The sequence below is a fragment of the Microchirus variegatus genome, assembly GCF_963457635.1.
Source record: "Microchirus variegatus genome assembly, chromosome: 13".
NCBI lineage: Eukaryota > Metazoa > Chordata > Actinopteri > Pleuronectiformes > Soleidae > Microchirus > Microchirus variegatus.
The window spans coordinates 1,602,892-1,621,265 of NC_139814.1; the positions used below are offsets into that span (position 1 = coordinate 1,602,892).

At 40.9% G+C, this 18,374-nt stretch overlaps 1 protein-coding gene across 1 annotated transcript in view; it reads left to right on the top strand.

Moving 5' to 3' along the window:
• The window catches only part of LOC310936319 (receptor-type tyrosine-protein phosphatase U-like), a 311,175-nt gene that overhangs the window by 164,850 nt on the left and 127,951 nt on the right, over nucleotides 1-18,374 (top strand). Inside the window, exon 4 of the mRNA XM_083900361.1 lies at nucleotides 14,900-14,981. Within this exon, the coding sequence (XP_083756487.1) occupies nucleotides 14,900-14,981 (82 nt within the window). The remainder of the gene's footprint in view (nucleotides 1-14,899; nucleotides 14,982-18,374) is intronic.

Consider the following 18,374-nt stretch of genomic DNA (forward strand, 5'->3'; position numbering starts at 1 on the left):
GAGTATATGTGTGTTTGTAGGTAGCAGCTAAAAACTAAAAGATCTAGCATCTGCACTCCCTCGGGAAAATCCAACTGTGACTGTGATGTTCTGGCCTGTGATCAGAGGTGTGTGTCAAAGCCAGTATTCCTAGATTCCATATGTCTGCCGTTGATAGTAGATGTTAGCCTTGGTGAACTCTGCCAGTTTCGTTCTGCAGGCACATCTAGCAGGGACGCCATTTTGGCCAAATACAGAATCTGAAACGCACTGACAGGGAAGCAATATCTACCAGCTTTTGTATATATCCAACATGTCGGCCACTGAAGAACAGCTGTGTTTTGATTTGGCTGTTATTTTCATTTTAAGTGATTTGTCCCGCAGAGTTCCCCTGGGCAAAAGTTGTCGGACGTCACTTTGCATGCGTCAACGGGATCATTGGTCTGATTGGTTGTAGGACTGTAAAATTGCCTACAGGGGCATTTTGATCTACGTCAGTTGGTCTTGGAAGTGGAAGGTGAATACACAATTTCCAGACTCATACTAAATCTCAAATGAACCTGCAGTCTAAGTAAATGCTGTGTCAAATTTAAACATTTGGTTTGTTCAAAAAGATGGTACAAATCTGTCAAACTGCATTTTCAAGCAACTGTGCAATAGAATATACCAAAGTTTTTGTATATGGGCCAACTTTGCCATTAAAGTGTCTCTCAAGTGATGTAGCACTCCACTACCATAAGGTTCAGGGAAATCACAAGAGACAGATTTAATAGCAGAGAAATTGATGGAGCAGAGCTGAGATATCTCTGGACTCAAATCCCTAAAATGTTGGATACATAAATCAAACTATATCATCTCCTCCTTAGACTGTCCTTACCTCATTTATGTCCCTGAAATTATATGCTGCCAATTTGTAAGAGTCTTTGATTTAAATTTGCGCCCTTCAGGCCCAGATAATGTATAGTATATATAATCAGCAGGGATTATTGCTTCTATTTGGGACAGTACCCTGGATTTAGAAAGGCACTGTAAAATGATGTGCTTTTGGATCATTTACTGACTAACAAATAGGTGTGGGATTCACAGGGTACCTCATGATGCGATAAGATATGAGATTAGAGTTGTCACGATACCAAAATGAGTAACCACGGTACAATACCAGACAAAGTATCACGGTATCTGGTAGTATCACAATACCACAGCCTTTTTTTATTATTATTTTTATGAACTGCAATGTATTTGTACAAGTTATAAATACTTATTAATTACTTATAATGTTGTTTGGTGCATGATAAACATAATACTGGTGAAGTAAGAGTTAGACTCAATGGTTTTAGTTCATAACTGGGTCAACAAGAGTACATGAACAAAAGCATTTCAGCAATAAAAAAAACCAAATAAATGAAGTTAGAATGTATATGGTTGAAATTAAATAATCATTCAGTTTCCTTTGAACATTCATTTATGTTTATCTAATATTATTAATCAACTTAGGATAACAAATCCACTGTCTTTAAAAAAAACAAAACACACATCTATTTGACAATAATGCTTCTTCTCCACCATAATAAACCATAGAGGACAAAAACAGGAACTGATTCCCTGTGAAAACTATATTTTCATGCATTTTCTATGTGCTTTATACTTTAACATCCTCTAACTCTTCATTCCTCAGCCTGTACACGGAGCATACAGCCTAATATTAGCCAATGAGGAAAAAAACAGGGCAAACTAACCTGGTATTCGACACTGCAGGTGTTTTATGAGGCTGGAGGTGTTCCCTCCTTTGGCTCCTATAGCTTGGTGGCAGCGCCTGCACAGTGGACGGCCGTCGTCTATTTCATTACCGTCTGTGCCTTGTTTAAAGCCAAAATAGTTCCAACTGTGACTTTTGGAGTTTGATTTTTGGAGCAAAGTTAGCGGAGCCGCCGCCACCGCGGCAGACTCGCTGCTCTGGCCCGGTGCTTCTGCCATGGTGAGTGTGTTGTCTCGTGTTTGTGACTGTAAACCGTACGAGCGTCTGGACGAGACAGAACTTTAGCTTGTTGTTTGTTTTGAAGCAAATTTCTATCGAAGCGGAGCTGTCTTCATGGAGTTCGTTCTTGCCGGCAGAAACGCGCGAACAGCCAATCAGCTAACAGACGGGCGGACCCAGTGTGCAGCCTATCATATCCATTGCGTAGAATTCCTAGTACCGTAGGAACCGTTACGAATTGGCCCCCCGGTGTACCGTGGGTAACTCTATACGCGATACATGGTTCACAATACCAATAATATCACGATACAATGATACTGTGATAATCAATATATTGCGAGACAATTATATAGCAATACTAATGCAAATATCTAACTGAAGAAAACAAAAGGTCAGAGAAAAGTAAAACGTGCAGGATTTCTCTATTTATTCACAACCTAGAGAACAAAGTGCATAAAGCCTATATTGAACGTAGATGGAGCATCTCTTAGCGTAGCGTTCTCCACTCTATTTGCTATGGTATATCGATTATCATATTTTGGATGTGGAAGGATGATATATCACCAAATCTGTATTTGACCCACCCCTACTAACTAATTTACTAATATTGACAGTATTAACATTATATAGCACATGTCACAGCAAACAGAGACAAATCAGTGTCCACCAGTATTATTGGCTTGGATGTTACCATAACATATACCGGATTTTACAACAGTTGTAAAAATCTATACTGTTTGCCAACTGTAGGGGGACCCCCAGAGCAAATCCTTCATCGTGTCACTGTAACCCACAGATACACATTCAGACGATGTATGTTGATGACCCACTTTAATGGTTTGATTAGATTTTGTAGACAAAGCAGCTTCTGGTTGGTTTTGTCTCCCCGTTCGTTCTTCTTCTTCTTCACTCTGCATTGTGAGGACAGCAGCCTCAATTGCCAGATGTCATATATTTCAATGTTTTATTGCCACAATGCCAATTTGGATCAATGGTGTCAGCATCGTTCCAGCTGAAGAAATCAATTAACAGAACATTGTTGCAATTTTTGGACGGTGGCGTGTAGGTCGTTAAATTAATTAAGTATTAAGGTCTTCGTGAAGATTGATGGCGCCCATGCATCAATTATGAGCTTTACTCTGAGCGCGCGTGCATAAATAACTTGGGCAGCGCTGTAATGAAAAAAGATAAAGCTGAAAATATTTGTTGTGGTGGAATCTCATTTCCACTGCAATCCCTTTTAATGCGACTGCTTGTGATTTTATGTATTCACACTGAGGCCTCCCGGGACACAGTATGGATTTTGTTACTCAATTTTGCAACATTGATTTTTATGAGCCAAACACGGGGCTACAGGAGGCACAAATTAAAATCTTGCATTCCTTTTACATTAAATGGGGCTGTCCAGCTGTTTCAATCGCCTTCTCCGTCTACATTTGCTCTCCCTGTGCAAGAACTTCATGAGTTAGAGTTCACACCGTGTATCATTTCCTTTGGTCGCTGTCAGTGACACAGAGCTGCATCCTAGGAGACGACGTCCTGCTGTTTGCAGTAAAGCAAACCTTGATTCATACTTCACAGATTGTGAAGTGCAAATTTTTTTTGTCACAGCCTTAATATTAAATATTAAAGACATTATCAGGCCACATAATTTGCCACTTATCTTTCTTTTGGAGGCCCCACTCAGGCTCGTCTCTGCTCTTCTTGATAACAAAAAAAAAAAAACTGTTAAAATGATCTTGTACCATAGTTTCAAAGTATATATCTATCTGTCTATCATGTCATCAACACTACAGTCTCTGTGAACTGTTTCAAAGTTAAAGCAGCAGACTCTGTGAACACCACTGACAAATTCAAATAGTTGAGTTCATTTTAAAGTAAAGATGTGGTCTTCATATTACTTTCTGATTTTAGTTTGAAATAACTTCAGTGGACATATCAGCATATCAGTGATGCATAAAATCCAGTGAGACCAAGAATTCACCAATTCAATGAAATGTGTGCATTAAAAATGATGAGGGTTCTAGGAGGTCACCTGCCAGGTTTGAAGTCTGTCAAGTGAATTGTTGGACAGGTGTGGGATTAAAAGTCACATTTATAGACAGGCTTTATAGACTTAGTTTATGTTGATTACTATTTCTCTATCTGGACCTCTCTGAATTGTAATCCAGTACACCCACTCTGAAGTCAACCTATGGAGCAGTAGCTGTGCATGAGTGGTTACCATGGTAACAGTACTTCAGTTTAGTCATTGGTATTAGACAGCAAGCCTTTTGATTTAAGGTTAATAATAATAATAGTAATAATAATAAAATCGGTCTTGTATAGCGCATTTCTAGGACCCAATGTGCTTCACAAAAAAAATAAAAATATAAGAAATAGAAGAGGGGCTCTCAAAAAAAAAAAAAAAAATCATATGAAGTCCTTTTAGGCGATTTTAAAAATGTGAGTTTTGAGGAGTGATTTGAAAGAATGAATGGACTTGGCCTCTCTAACTGAGGTGGGGAGATTGTTCCAGATTGCAGGTGCAGCACAGCTGAAGGCCCGTCCTCCCATGGTGACTAGCCTGTAGCGAGGCTGTAGAAGGGTGGTGAAGCTAGAGGAGCGAAGGGTGCGTGTAGGTCAGGATACAGTGATGAGTTCAGAGAGGTAGGATGGACAGGTGGAGTGGATAGCTTGGTAAGCAAGTACGAGGATCTTGTAGTTAATACGTTGGCGGATGGGGAGCCAGTGTAGTTTGAAGAGCACAGGGGAGATGTGCTCACAGAGAGAGTTGTGGGTAAGGAGCCTAGCAGCACAGTTTTGGACGTACTGCAGCCGGTTGATGGTCTTATTAGTTGCTCCCACAAGAAGGGCGTTGTAGAAGTCCAAGCTGGAGGAAATGAAAGCGTGGATGAGGCGCTCTGCGGCAGGTTGTGAGAGGTAGACGAATGCGAGCAATGTTCCTCAGATGGAAAAAGGAGACTTTTGTGACCTGCTTAATATGAGCCTCAAAGGAGAGCTGGCTGTCAAGGTACACTCCCAGGTTGCAAACCTGGGTTGAGGGGAGGGCCTGGACGCCATCAATCTCCAGAGAAAATTTGGCAAGTTGTTTCAACGTGGTCTTGATGCCGAGGAGGATCACTTCTGTTTTGCCATAGTTCAATTGGAGAAAGCTTAGTTGCATCCAGGCTTTGATATCCCACAGGCAGCTAGCGAGGAGCGAGGTGGCTTTTCCAATGTTGCTGTTCGTGGTGGACACGTATAGCTGCGTGTCATCAGCATAACAATGGTAGCCGAGGCCGTATTTTCTGATGATGCTACCCAGTGGAAGCATGTAGATGCAGAAGAGCAACGGCCCTAGGACCGAGCCTTGTGGAACACCTTGACGAATCACCATGCTTTCTGATATGCTGGACCCAATGGTGACATGATGGGAGCAGCAGGTCGTTGGTGACCCTCACTAGGGCCGTCTCAGTGCTGTGTCTTGCTCTGAAGCCAGACTGGAAGGGTTCTAGAAGGTCTTAGTCAGTCAGGTGCTTTTGTAGTTGGCTGGAGACAACACGTTCTAGGACCTTGGCCAGAAGGGGAGGTTGGAATGGGGCCTGAAGTTAGACACTTTTTTTAGAGGCAATGATTTCATATCTTTTCACAGTGTGGCATAAAGTCCCCAACATAATTCTTCGCTCAATCCCCTATCTTCAATAATTACTCTCTCTTAATTGAGAAGAAACCAATTCTGTTCCCTCAGTGGAGCAGTAGAGGGGTCTGTGTCCTCAAGGACATCATAGGAGGAGAGGGTCTTCGTGCATTCCATGACCTAGAGAGATCCTATGATTTACCAGGCACTTTTTGTTTTTATTTACAGTTGTGTACAGCAATGCGTGCTCAGGGCGTTCCTTGGGGCACTGAGTTGAGTCTTTGGCACTAGGGGTAAAATCAATGGTAATGTCTCAGACGTATATAAGTATATAACTAAAGCCTCATACGAACCCTTATCACTTAACAGACTCTGGAAGACTGCCGCGCTGTATGGTCAAACATATCTTTATCATCTAGGAACCCTGACCATCAAATGATACATTACAGATCAATCCATAGGTCTTACTTAACTCCACGAAGATTACAACACATTAAACTCAGAGACAACCCATACTGTGACTTCTGTCCAGACAATACCATTGATACTTTTTATCATATGGTTTGGCAGTATACAGAGGGCAATAGATTTTGGCATAGTGTTTCATCTATCATGTCTAGTATTATCAAAGGACCTATCCCTCTTTCACGTACTTGTTTCTACTCAATGACACATCGTCCCTAAAGATAACCATGGGGGAATGGCTTTCTTCTTACCTGGATATTGCTCAGTAAGAGCTCTCTACAGCACGTTTACATTATGGCAAAAACGTCTAATATTGATTGCTGGTCAAAGCTATTAGAGAAAATAAATGAAATCATGTAAAGAAGGTTAGACTCTATCTCTCTGCTATTGTTTACATCTGATTTATGTTCTACATATATGCCGTCATATATTTTTATTATTTTTTTTTTTGTTTGTATGTTATGCCGACCTCTGTGGATTTCATAATATGAAGGACGAAGTCAGGCCTTACTTGATAGTTCCAAATATGAAATGTGAATCTGATGTCTACAATGTCTAAATCTAAAAATGTTCAGCTCAACAATGTTTTGCATATACTTTGTCCAGCTCTATGTTGTATGTTGTTATTGTCTAGAATGCTGCGCTGATTTCTGTGGATCTCATAATATGAAGGAGGAAATCAGGATGTACTATTCTCGAGTATGAAATATTCATTTAATATACACAATGTCCAATGTCCAGCTTTGTGTTCGGCGATGTTATGCGGATCTCTGTGGATATTATAATGATGGAGGAAATCAGCTCTTATTCAATACTATCATGTATGGAAGATATTTATTTAATGTACTCAATGTCTAACATCCAGAATTTGCTTCATGAATGAATGGTCTGTAGTTATGTATTTTATGCTCTTTTTTTTGTCTATTTAGACTTGTTGACCACTCAAATTGCTTTACACTACAGTTTTTGCCATTCACAGTCGACAAAGCTGCCAGCAATTTGTGGTTTAGTTTAGTTTGCCCAATGACTTATCAGCATGTCAGCTAGGAGCCAAGGATCAAACCCCTGCCTCTCTGGTCAGATGATGACCTGCTGTACTTACTGATGTTGTTATGCTACATTCAAGCTGTCAACATTTTTGTTTAAAAAAATCAAGTTTCAAATCTAGCTCAGCTTCACAAAAAAATAACCATATTGTTTCTGGAAATATAATCATAATGTACTAAAAAAAAGTAAATGTGTGTTCAGACACACATTAATTAAATATTTTTTTTTTATTATGACAGGGCCAGCAGAGAAGGCCCTGCTGACGCTGACAGTCCACCACTGACTTAATGTCAGGGCCTTTAATTTTGCTGGTAACTGTTAATATAAGCTGCAATTGTCTTGGTTTCCTCCCCACAGAACACTCTGTGCCTTTTAGCCATTAAGCAACATCAGCATCAGTACGGATATATTAAATGCACAAACTGCAACTGCAGAGATTTTTATATCAGCTTGTGGTTGCATGAGCATTGCTATTGGGTTCATCAGTGGCAGGCACAGTCTTACTGTGTTGGATCTTAAAGATGAGTCAGTTGTGGTGGGTGCATGGATGTGTGATGACTTGAAGAGTATATCAGTCAGATGTCTCTCATGGCCCGACAGAGGGATGAAAAATAAAAATAAATTAGTAAAAAGAGATCCTTTGTCTGTGTCCGTCTGCCAAGGCCCTTTGAGTTATTGATTGGCTCAGGGCACTTAAAGCCTAATGCATTATCATCATCGCAGTCGACTGCCCATCCTGACTGAATGCACACAGTCCAATCGCCACTTAGCTTTGCAGACGATAGCGTTTGTATGCATTGGGTGAAACAATCTGACGACCAGAATGACCTTGAAATATCTAAATGTGACCTTGAAATTCACAAATGAGATAAACTTTTGCAAAGCCCAAGTTAAAAACAGCCAGCTGCAGAAACAACGTCTTCCACACAGCGATGCGCATTAGCTAGCAAGCTCACCGAACATGGAACAGTTTATATATATTTATTTGTATATGTATATGTATATATGTATGTAAATATATATATATATATATGTATTTATACAAATACACACACACACATATATATATGTATATATTGAACAAATTAAAGTAGAAACAAGACCAGATGAAACAAATAGCATGACTGCTAAAATACGTTGGTTGCTGAACACTCGCGTTACTTGAAGGTTGCAACCCACAACCTTCAAGTTGAGAGAAGAGCTCTACCACTGAGCTACCGTCACCCAAGCAACAAGACAACCCTCTCTGCTAATCTACAAGCAGCCTCCCATCAGAAGCAGTGACACCAGAACCTGCCTTAGGATCAACCAAGGATCCAGAGCCAATAGCTCCAATCAGCTAACTTTGTGAGGAGGAATCTGAGCAACAGACACCAGGGGTCCATTTCACAAACCAGGTTTAGTGAAAACTCTGAGTCTGTTAACCCTGAAATGGGGGAAACTCGGGAAAAAGAGGAGTAACTCTAGCCTGTTTCACAGAGAGAGGTAACTTAAGCTCTCGGTCAGTTACCATGGTAACATGCTCTGTGAACTTAACCTGGTTGGGACCAGGTTTTTCTCAACAAACCTGGAGTTTTTCTCTGTCTCCGCCAGAGGTTGTGCTAGACTTTTTTGTTGTCTGTCATTTTGACTGACAGGGTCATAAAAATCCTGTCATAAGCTATTTTTCCTGTCATAAGTCACTTTAATATTTTAAATCATAATAAATATGCAAACGAAGAAGAGCCAATTACTTTAATATGCTCTTCGCCACCAAGTGGTCAGGGGTGTGAATTGCAATCTGTCAAAATGACGGATGGCCATCAGATTTTTCCGACGCCGTTTTAAAAAAAAAAACGGTCAATGACGGAAAATATTCGGTTAACGTGACCCCTGGTCTCCGCCCTCTTTCAGACACACAGTATTTGATTTCCTCATTCATTCAGTCAGCAGAGTTTTGGCATAGTATAGTTCTGCCGTCTGTTCTGCCGTCTACATTAGAAGTTATATTAGGTGGCGACTATTTTCACTACCATGTGCTTTTGACAATGATCCCGTGGATGAAGGTGCAGCATTACTGCGCAGGGAATTAAATATTCGTCGGGAGATGATTATCAGACCGTGCATAAATGTTCAGACACTTTTCTTTTTGAGCGGTACCGTTTCACGTCACATTCCCTCATTTGCATACACAACCTAATCCGTCCTTACATTTTCAATATTACCAACTAACGTATATGCTCTCACATACCAGCAGAAATTGTGTTGCGCTGCGTTTTTTTGCAAATGGGAGTTTTTTTATACAAAGTCGGAGATGCAGATCACTTGAACATGATATAAAGAATGAGAAATCATTTATGTGTGAAAACATCATTATGTTGGGGATAAAACAACTGTATACAATCAAACAGCCACTTACTATTTACTTTAAAATGTAAAACATGATCAAAATGACGTACCCCGATGAGATTATACCGAAGTCTTACCTGTTTGAATGTTTTTATGTTTCATCTTAAACTGCTGCCAAATGCGCTTCTCCCCCCGCGGGATTACACCTAAATGAAGTAAATCAATAGTCTACCACTTGAGTAGTTTCCCCCTGTAATATTATTGTGATTGTAAAGGACGACATTTAAACTTCCGCATTGACCCGAGCAGCAATGTTCTCCCAAACTTTTGCTGCTGCAGTGGTGTTACACTTCCTTCTAAAACCATTCTCAAACTCACCGTATGAGCACATTAATATTTTCAAATTCAGTGGGGTGAAGAACGTCACCCTCCGCTTCCCTGTTGCCATGGTGACTCGTAGAAACAAGCTCCATTCATGCTGTTTTTTTAGACTTGTGGTGCATGCGCTTAACTTCAGGTGAAACTACTCCGAGTTGAACAAACTAACTCAAATCAGCTGTTGTGGAACCGAAAACTTAGAGTTTCCTATCTCAAGAGTAGATCAACTCAGAGTTCAGGGTTAGTTGAACCTGCTTTGTGAAACGGACCCCAGAATTACAGTCAACCAATTACAGTTCCTTGACCAAGAAACAGCACCTCAAAAGAACACTTCTTGCATCTTTCAAGGACCCTGGAACATAACTGGGCCTTGCATAGCATCACATGACTTGGCTAAGCATAGACTGTTTAACTTTGTGAAGTGTTGTATTGAGCTTACGCCCTGACACACAGTGTTGTTATTATGTCTAGATTTAGGTTAATATGATGTTAGTGATGTCCATGCTTGCTACTAACCTCTCATCTAACCTGGCATCCTACACACAGAGGCGATTCTAGAGTCTGTTGGGGCCCTAAGCAAAAATTCCCAGGGGGCCATTCCGACAAGTGTTCATCACTATTATGTAATAAAATAATCTGACACCAACAAAAAATAGACAAAAGGGTTTTTACTCGAAAAGTATTAAACAACATGGAAAACCCTGAAAATATGAATTTAAGAACAATAAAATATTGTATACATTTATAAACATAGTAAAATAATATACATTACGCTGTAAATAACTCACATTATAACCTTAGAAACAAAATATAAAGTACAGAAGTTAAATAGTTTTCTTGGGGGTACTCAAGGCACTTCCTCATCAGCACCTTGTAGGACTGATGAACATGTGGCTTCATACTGAAGAGTTTTGGTATTTTGTCAAGAACAGAGAGGAATTTAGATCATTTAAAAGTATGTTGGCATAGTAAATGTAAAACATCAGCAGAAGCCTTATAGGAGCTCCTTGGCAGGTGAGCAGGAGACAGGACAGGTGCTGCTCTAACGCATAGCACACACATCCAGTGTGAAAACCACCAACATAAAGTTGCAGTCATTTTGTTGTTGTTGTTGATATTATTATTCTGCTTCTGTTTGGTATTTGGGAACAGAAACAGTGATACATTTTGTACGCTGCTTCCTTCATCTGAAAATAGGACCCTTGAAGCAATATTATCAGACCTTAATGAGGGAGCATTTGTGTGTATAGTGTGCTGCAGAGAAGGGGCGGATGAGGACAAGAAGCATTTATCCTGTCAAGCTGCTGTACAACTGGATTTTTGAGCAGCAGAATTCACTTTGGAAGCAGCCATCGCACTTTATTCATGCAAAGTTTCTGTCTTGACATCAAATAAATCTCTTCCTGTGTGCAGTGCAAACATGTGACCAGGCGACACGGGATGATGAACACTGCTATTTTGTAAAACACAGAGAGAGTTGTGTGGAGCTGATGTGTCAACACATTTGACAATGGTTAGAATGTAATGGACATTTGTATATATTTAAACTATCTGAATTTGATTTGGTGAACCCTTTCTTTGGTGAAATATTTCCCAATAATTGCTCTGAAAATATTTCACTGTGGGAAACAATGTACATAACCTGCCCTGCCACACACATGCACGCACGCACACACACACACACACACACACACACACACACACACACACACACACTTACTAGCGCTTTCATCTTAGCGGCTGGTCGTGCATGCATCCCTCAAGTTCAGTGTTTGTCGCTCTGCAGTATGAAAGTGAAGAGCTGCTTGTAGAGGGAATGGTTCAGCCTCTGCATGCCAGCTGTAATTACGACTTGGGAGACCAGAATGACTTTGTTGAACTCCAGGGGGCTTCCCGATTCACTTTGTGACTCTGTGTGGGCCTGGCTCATTTAGATGAGTGAGTGAATATTTAAGCTGTGTTTAAGGACACCTTCAGCTGCTGTGTGAACTGATAAAGGGGTGGTAGAGCAGAAGAGGGAGATTTATTCATGCACTCTGCACTCCGAAGGCTAATAACGAAAAACATATCACATTTACACTTTACAAGTGAAATAACTCAGACTCTTTGTAGGTTTTCTATGAATTTGCAAGAATTCAATTGTATTACCCCAGATTCCCATTGGACGCGTTATAGCCGCGGCACGTCAGCGGCCCGGTTCTGCTTCGTCCTCTGCCCAGCATCAATCCCCACCGGGCGCGTCACAGCAGCGGTGCGGTGCCTTGGGAGCCAGCGGTATTCACGGAAGATTGAGTGATAATCTCGAACGGACGCGAGTTCGCGAGATCCCGCGATAGACTGTGTGTATAAAGGAAACAACAACAACAGCTTCGTTCATTCTCCGACGTGGAAGAACTGTTGATCTGGTGTCATAAATGATTTTATGTTTCTCCACTTCCACAATCAGTTTCTCGTCGTACATTATGACTCTCACTCTCTTCATGTACCCAATTGTTTTGGGTAAAAACAATTAGTGATTGTTTAGCTATTTGGAAGTGTGGTTGTATGAGGTGCCAATAGGTGTTATATACGTCTATAGGACGGAATTATTAGCCCCCCTCTGAAAATGTCATTGTTTTAAAGGTAATCCCCAACTACTGTTGGGAAATACCAGAGCAAATAGTCTTTAACACAGCTTTTCTTCTTTGGCCATAGCGACATTGCTTATGTTTGGAGAAAGAACTGAGAGGTGCACAACCCAAAGGAAACCCACCGTCCCCACAGTGAAACACGGTGGTGGGAGTATTATGCTGTGGGGATGCTTTAGTGCGTCTGGAACTGGGAATCTCGTCACGGTGGAAGGAATCATGAAGAAAGATTTTGACAGAAAACCTGAAGCAGTCAGCAGCAAAACTGGGTCTGGGTCGTCACTTTGTCTTCCAACACGACAATGGCCCAAAACAAACGTTGCTACATAAGAGAATGTTACTAACTGGCCTGCTCAAAGTCCTGAATTCAAGGCCATCAAATCTGGAGGAGCTTGAGAGATTTGCCAAAGAAGAATGGCCTGAGATTCCTCTGGAGACGAAAACTACAACAAACAACTGCAGGCTGTTATGCAGTAAAAGGATAAACAATTGACTATTAGCATCAGGGGGCTAATCATTTTGACCCAGGTTTCTATAATTTCATTTCTGTGTGCAAAGTCAAATAATGGAAGCATCTTAAATGGAACTAGGATGTTTGAAAAGGCTGTGTTACGCGACACCGGAGTCACTGTTTACCAGTTAGCTTGTTAGCTGCACTAGCTCCTTTTAGTGCCATTAGCGCGCCTACAGTGGAACTGGAGCGGTCTGTTTGTTAAAGGAAAAGAGCAGCGCTACAAATAATATATATATATATATATATATATACATTATTATATATATATACAATTTGACCATATTTATAGTCAATTTCATTGTTTCTAACACTGTAAATATCCCTAATTTAACATTGAAAAGCAAAAGAAATGCTTTTTGCTTTATGTGAAATGGAAGGTAATAGTGTATTTATTAATTTATCACTCAGAAGAAACATTTTCATGAGTCCAGAGAAACAACCTGCGGCAGCTTTATATATTCATAATATACATTCATACAGCCTACAAATACCCAGATAATATTTATGAGCCATATCACTCAGCCTTATGTATATTGATAGGAAATGATGTAAGTATATTGTAATACGATTTTTATCCCATATTACACAGCCAAGTTGTAAACTGCTCACAGCCACATCAAAGTCCATAGAAAAAAAGCAGTGACATCACAGCACAAAAGCATTGTTGATCTACTTCGGTCTCCGTCGGTAGGTTCAAATGAATTATTTTGTCCCTTCAGCATTTAAAGTCCTTTATTCAGATTAACCTAAAGTTTCCAGTCAGAAAAGGCTGTCTGACTGCAAGACAAATCAGCAAACACACGCCACAAAGGGCTTTACAGTTGTTTTCATCATTTAACAGCATGGACCTTTCACATACCACTGCAGTCACTGCAGTTAGATCACTGTGTCAGGGTTAACATTCAGAGCTCTTAGATATTAATGATCGCTGTGACCTTTGAGTGCAAAATGACCTTTTAGGACAAGAGAGCAACAGCTCAAGGGAGTGCTTGCTTTTTTGGATTCATCATGGCCGTACCATAATTGTATCATCCTTGTTAACACATCTTCACATTTTCAGTAAGTTCAGGTCTAAATGCTCACAATCCATACTGATCTCTAAACCACATTCAGAGGTGGTTTGAAGACAGGGGTCCTGCTGCAGTTTCACTTTCTGTTTTTACTAATGAGTGCTCATACATTCATTTATTGTAGAGCTTTGATTCATGCAAGCTTCAACAGCAGACACATCTGTGCAGTCAGATTCATTCAAAATATGATTATGTTCTTACAAGCATAAGTGTCCATCCATCCATTATATACCGCTTTATCCTCCACCAGAGGGTCACGGGGGTGCTGTGCCTAGGCGGGGTACACCCTGGACTGTTTGCCAGTCCATCACAAGGCCACATATAGAGATATACAACCATTCACTCTCACTCTCACACCTACGGTCAATTTTAGAGTGACCTAATCCCCATATCGCATGTTTTTGGACTGTGGGAGGAACCCGGAGAACCCGGAGAAAACCTACGCACACACGGGGAGAACATGCAAACTCCTTGCAGAAAGGCCCTTGTTCCGAAGTTGTTCCAAACAGGGCTTGAACCCAGGAACCCGGGTCTTCTTGCTGCAAAGGCAAGAGTGCTAACCACTACACCAACCGTGACATAAGTGTGTATTTGAATAAAAGTTGTAGGAAGCCAGATCCAATCTCATGTTGTCACAGAAGAAGCATCTCGGACAAATTTTTATTGCTAGGGGTGGACAGGTGTACTTTGTGCGATCCATATGTGATCAGATCTCACAGGACTAATGTGAATACCAGGTCTAGAAAGTGCCAATGGGAATAACTTCTACCACAGAGACTGATCACACAATATGTTCGTCTCTTGTCAAGTGTTAACGCTCTTCATTTCCAGCACTGTCGATTTTCTTGCTACTCAACATGTAATCTGCACTCATTTAACTGTCCACTCTCTCCACAGGTCATCTTTGAAGCAACCGTCTCCGAGGAGCGACAGGGCTACATTGCCTTGGACGACATTGTGCTGCTCAATTACCCCTGTTGTAAGTAAGCCACCCTGCGCTGCTCACCTTTCACCATTTTCATCTGAAGACAGGAAGTCCAGTTCTAAAAGCTCAACACTTTTATGATGATTGAAGACTGACGCAGTACCTCTTCATTTGGAGTAGGGAGGTGGGTGGGTTCGGGGCAGATACGCCTGGTAACTGTTCAAGTTTCAGAGCCACAGTTACACAGCAGGAGGTTTCTCTTTTGTACCAGCAGAATGGCTGACCTGTCATCATGATGTTTCCACCTGAGTGTGTAATGCTGGGACATTGTAGACAGGAAGAGGACAGCTAGTGTTTGTACTGTGATCCACTCTGCTCTTGTTTTTCTGTCCTTGTTATCACTTAGATATCAGGGTGTTGGGGTTTCTGAGCGCTAGTAATGTAGCATTAAAGCTGAGTTATTTTATATTTACCATTACATGCCTATCTTCTCTCACTGCCATGCTTTTGCCATCACGATTAGTTCTATTTTAAGACAAAAGCTAGTTTTTCTACCAGAAAGTTGAGGTCACCGAACTAGGGATGCACCGATTTCCGATTTTTCAAGAAGTTTGACCTGCCAATACCGATTTTAGCCGATTTAAATGTTTTAAACCCCTTTTCAGCATACATAAAGATATACATTTTTTATATATATATATATTTTCTTTAATCGAACATTTTAACATAGACATACAATCAGTTCACATCCAATATCCAACTAAAAATACAAAAACGAATCACTATAAAATAGAAGTATATAAATAATGATATAAAAATGCAAAATCAATTGTCATGATACATTGGGACATAAATATAGCCTGGCAGCATAAATATTAAACACACACAGGCCTATTGCAATCACTTGTACGTCAATGGCAATTTTTTCTTCGAAAACAGAAGCATTTCTGCCTTGTCACCAGATCCGTTTCTTCTCTCATCTGCCACATTTCCAGCCACGCTAAACAAGCGCTCACTGTCAACACATTGCATATTGCATACTTGTTGTCTGCTTCACTGACGTGGAAGAATTTACATACAGCTGTATAATGTTGTAGCCCAATCTGCGAGGTCCACTCTACTACATGTGTGTTTTGCCGCGTGCACGTGTGTTGCTGATGCTGCGCGATGCGGGTGCATTTGACCAGCTTATTAAAATCGGAATATTTCTGACTGACCGGCCGATCACCAATTGGGGCCGATCATGTGAAAATCGGCCTGTTCCGGTCACTGGCCGAGCAATTTGTGCATCCCTACACTGAACATTAGGTACATGGGACTTCATTACTGATACTGATATCTAGGCTTTCTGTATTGGCCGATAACCGATACGGATAACCGTTGTGTTTCGCCATCCTGCAAACATAGAACACATTGACTAAAGTGGATGCACATGTTACGATGGATACACATTCGACTAAATAATTAATTCTAAATGTACCTATATGCACACGGTCTTTAAACTACACAGACTTTGAGGATTGAAAGTGTGTCTGCTCTGAAGCAGCAGCAGTAGGAGCAGAGTCAACAGTTGAGAGGAGGGAAGTTTGCTAATGTTTGCAGAAGATCAAATACTCACCTGTCCAGGAGAAAATTATCCAACATATAATATGTCTCTGATTTCCTTTTCCACCTCTTTTTGTTGTGTTTGACATACTTAGTATATACTCTGGAGAATATCTGGACCCAAATCCCCAGACATATCCCGAGTTTATGTCTGAAAACAGCTGTTGTCAGCACTAAATGTTCTATTTACGCTCCACACTCCCCCGTGCTCGGAACCACCTTAAGACACAAACTGATAAAAAGATAGGAAACAAAAAAACAGATTTTAGCCTCTTCACAAAATGAAGTGATAACTGAAGTTTGGAAACTGCTCACTCTCCTACACCAAAATCCATAGAGAAAATCAATACCAGGTCTGAAAAGCACCAACGGGAATAAGTTCTACCTCAGTGATCGTACGATCTGTTCATCTCTTGTCAAGTGTCTACGCTCTTTATTTCCAAGAAACTGCTCACTCTCCTACACCAAAGTCCATAGAGAAAGTCATTGTTTTTAGCTCACAGAGACACAGGAGCTGCTCATCTGCTGCCCCTGTATATGTTAAGTTTGTGCCACTGACATTAATCTGAACATCCACAGAAGAGACAGTTTTCTGCCATAGTGTCAAGTGTCTGAAATCTCTCATTTACAAACATATTCAGACTCTAAATACTGTACTTTGTCAAAGCCTGCAGCAGCAGTTACAGCTTCAGCTGGGGCAGGTCTATAAACTTCTATAGCCAACCATAAAGGCTGTACTGATTGAGTGCTGCTGAAATTGTCATCCTTGTGGGAGGTTTTCCCCCAATCAGGAAAGGGCTGCTGAGGCCCTGCTGGGGAGAGTAATGGGTTTATTATTGATCCTTCTGACCATGACTTTTCTTTTCTGGTTTGGTTTGGCTCGACAGCCAAAGCCAGTGAACGTTGTAATGGTCTCTATGTTTCTGGGAACTCTTGAAGAATTGAGAAATGGTTTGAACACCTTTAACCTGATCAGTGCCTAACCAGAGTTTCTCAAATTTCACCACCTTTGTGTTTTCCCGTTCGGATATTCGGTGTCCCCGACAGCTGCAGATAATGGAAGAGTTCATGGTTCCTGCTAAGAATATTCACACCTTCAGATGACTTAGAATAAGCTGTTTGTATGTTTACCTAGGTTTTAATGTAGTTCCCCAATGCATGATTTGTCTTCAAGATTCAATCACAATACAGTGTGAGCTTGAAAGATTGATATTTTCACATACACGCACGCACACACACACACACACACACTCATTTACTCATTTGATATAAATTTCCCCTCAAGCAAAACACTAATGGTTTGCCCCTGTAGGAAAGATTCAACTCTAACTCTAAGACAACTGCTTTTTAATCTTTTAGTACTTATATTTGGGACTCAGTGGGCCATACCAGTCCCCAAGATGTGAAAAAACAAGACTCAGTCATGTTTTAGTGGTGCCACTTTGTGTAAGTATAGGCGATAAAAAATGAGATGTTTACACCTCCCGACCAAGTGACGACAGTGCGGACAATTCACCGTGAATGTTGACACCCCGCCAGGCAGAGTACTTCACAGCTCCACCGTAGCTCCCCCTTGTCCCTGTGAAATACGAGAGTGCAGGCGAGGGAGGAAGAGTGGCTGCACAGCGGAGCAAAGTGTTTTACACAAACTTCTAGCCTCAGAGGAGCTGTGTGTCCAGTGGATATATTTTATTTATGAAAACAATGTTCACAAGCTTCACAAGCCCTTTGTTGTTGATCGTGTGTGTAAATTCCTATGCTGGAGGGACACCTTGAACGCACCAGTTACGTGCCTGCGGTTTGCGAGTGACGTGTGGATCGGTGATATGAGGAGCACGCGTT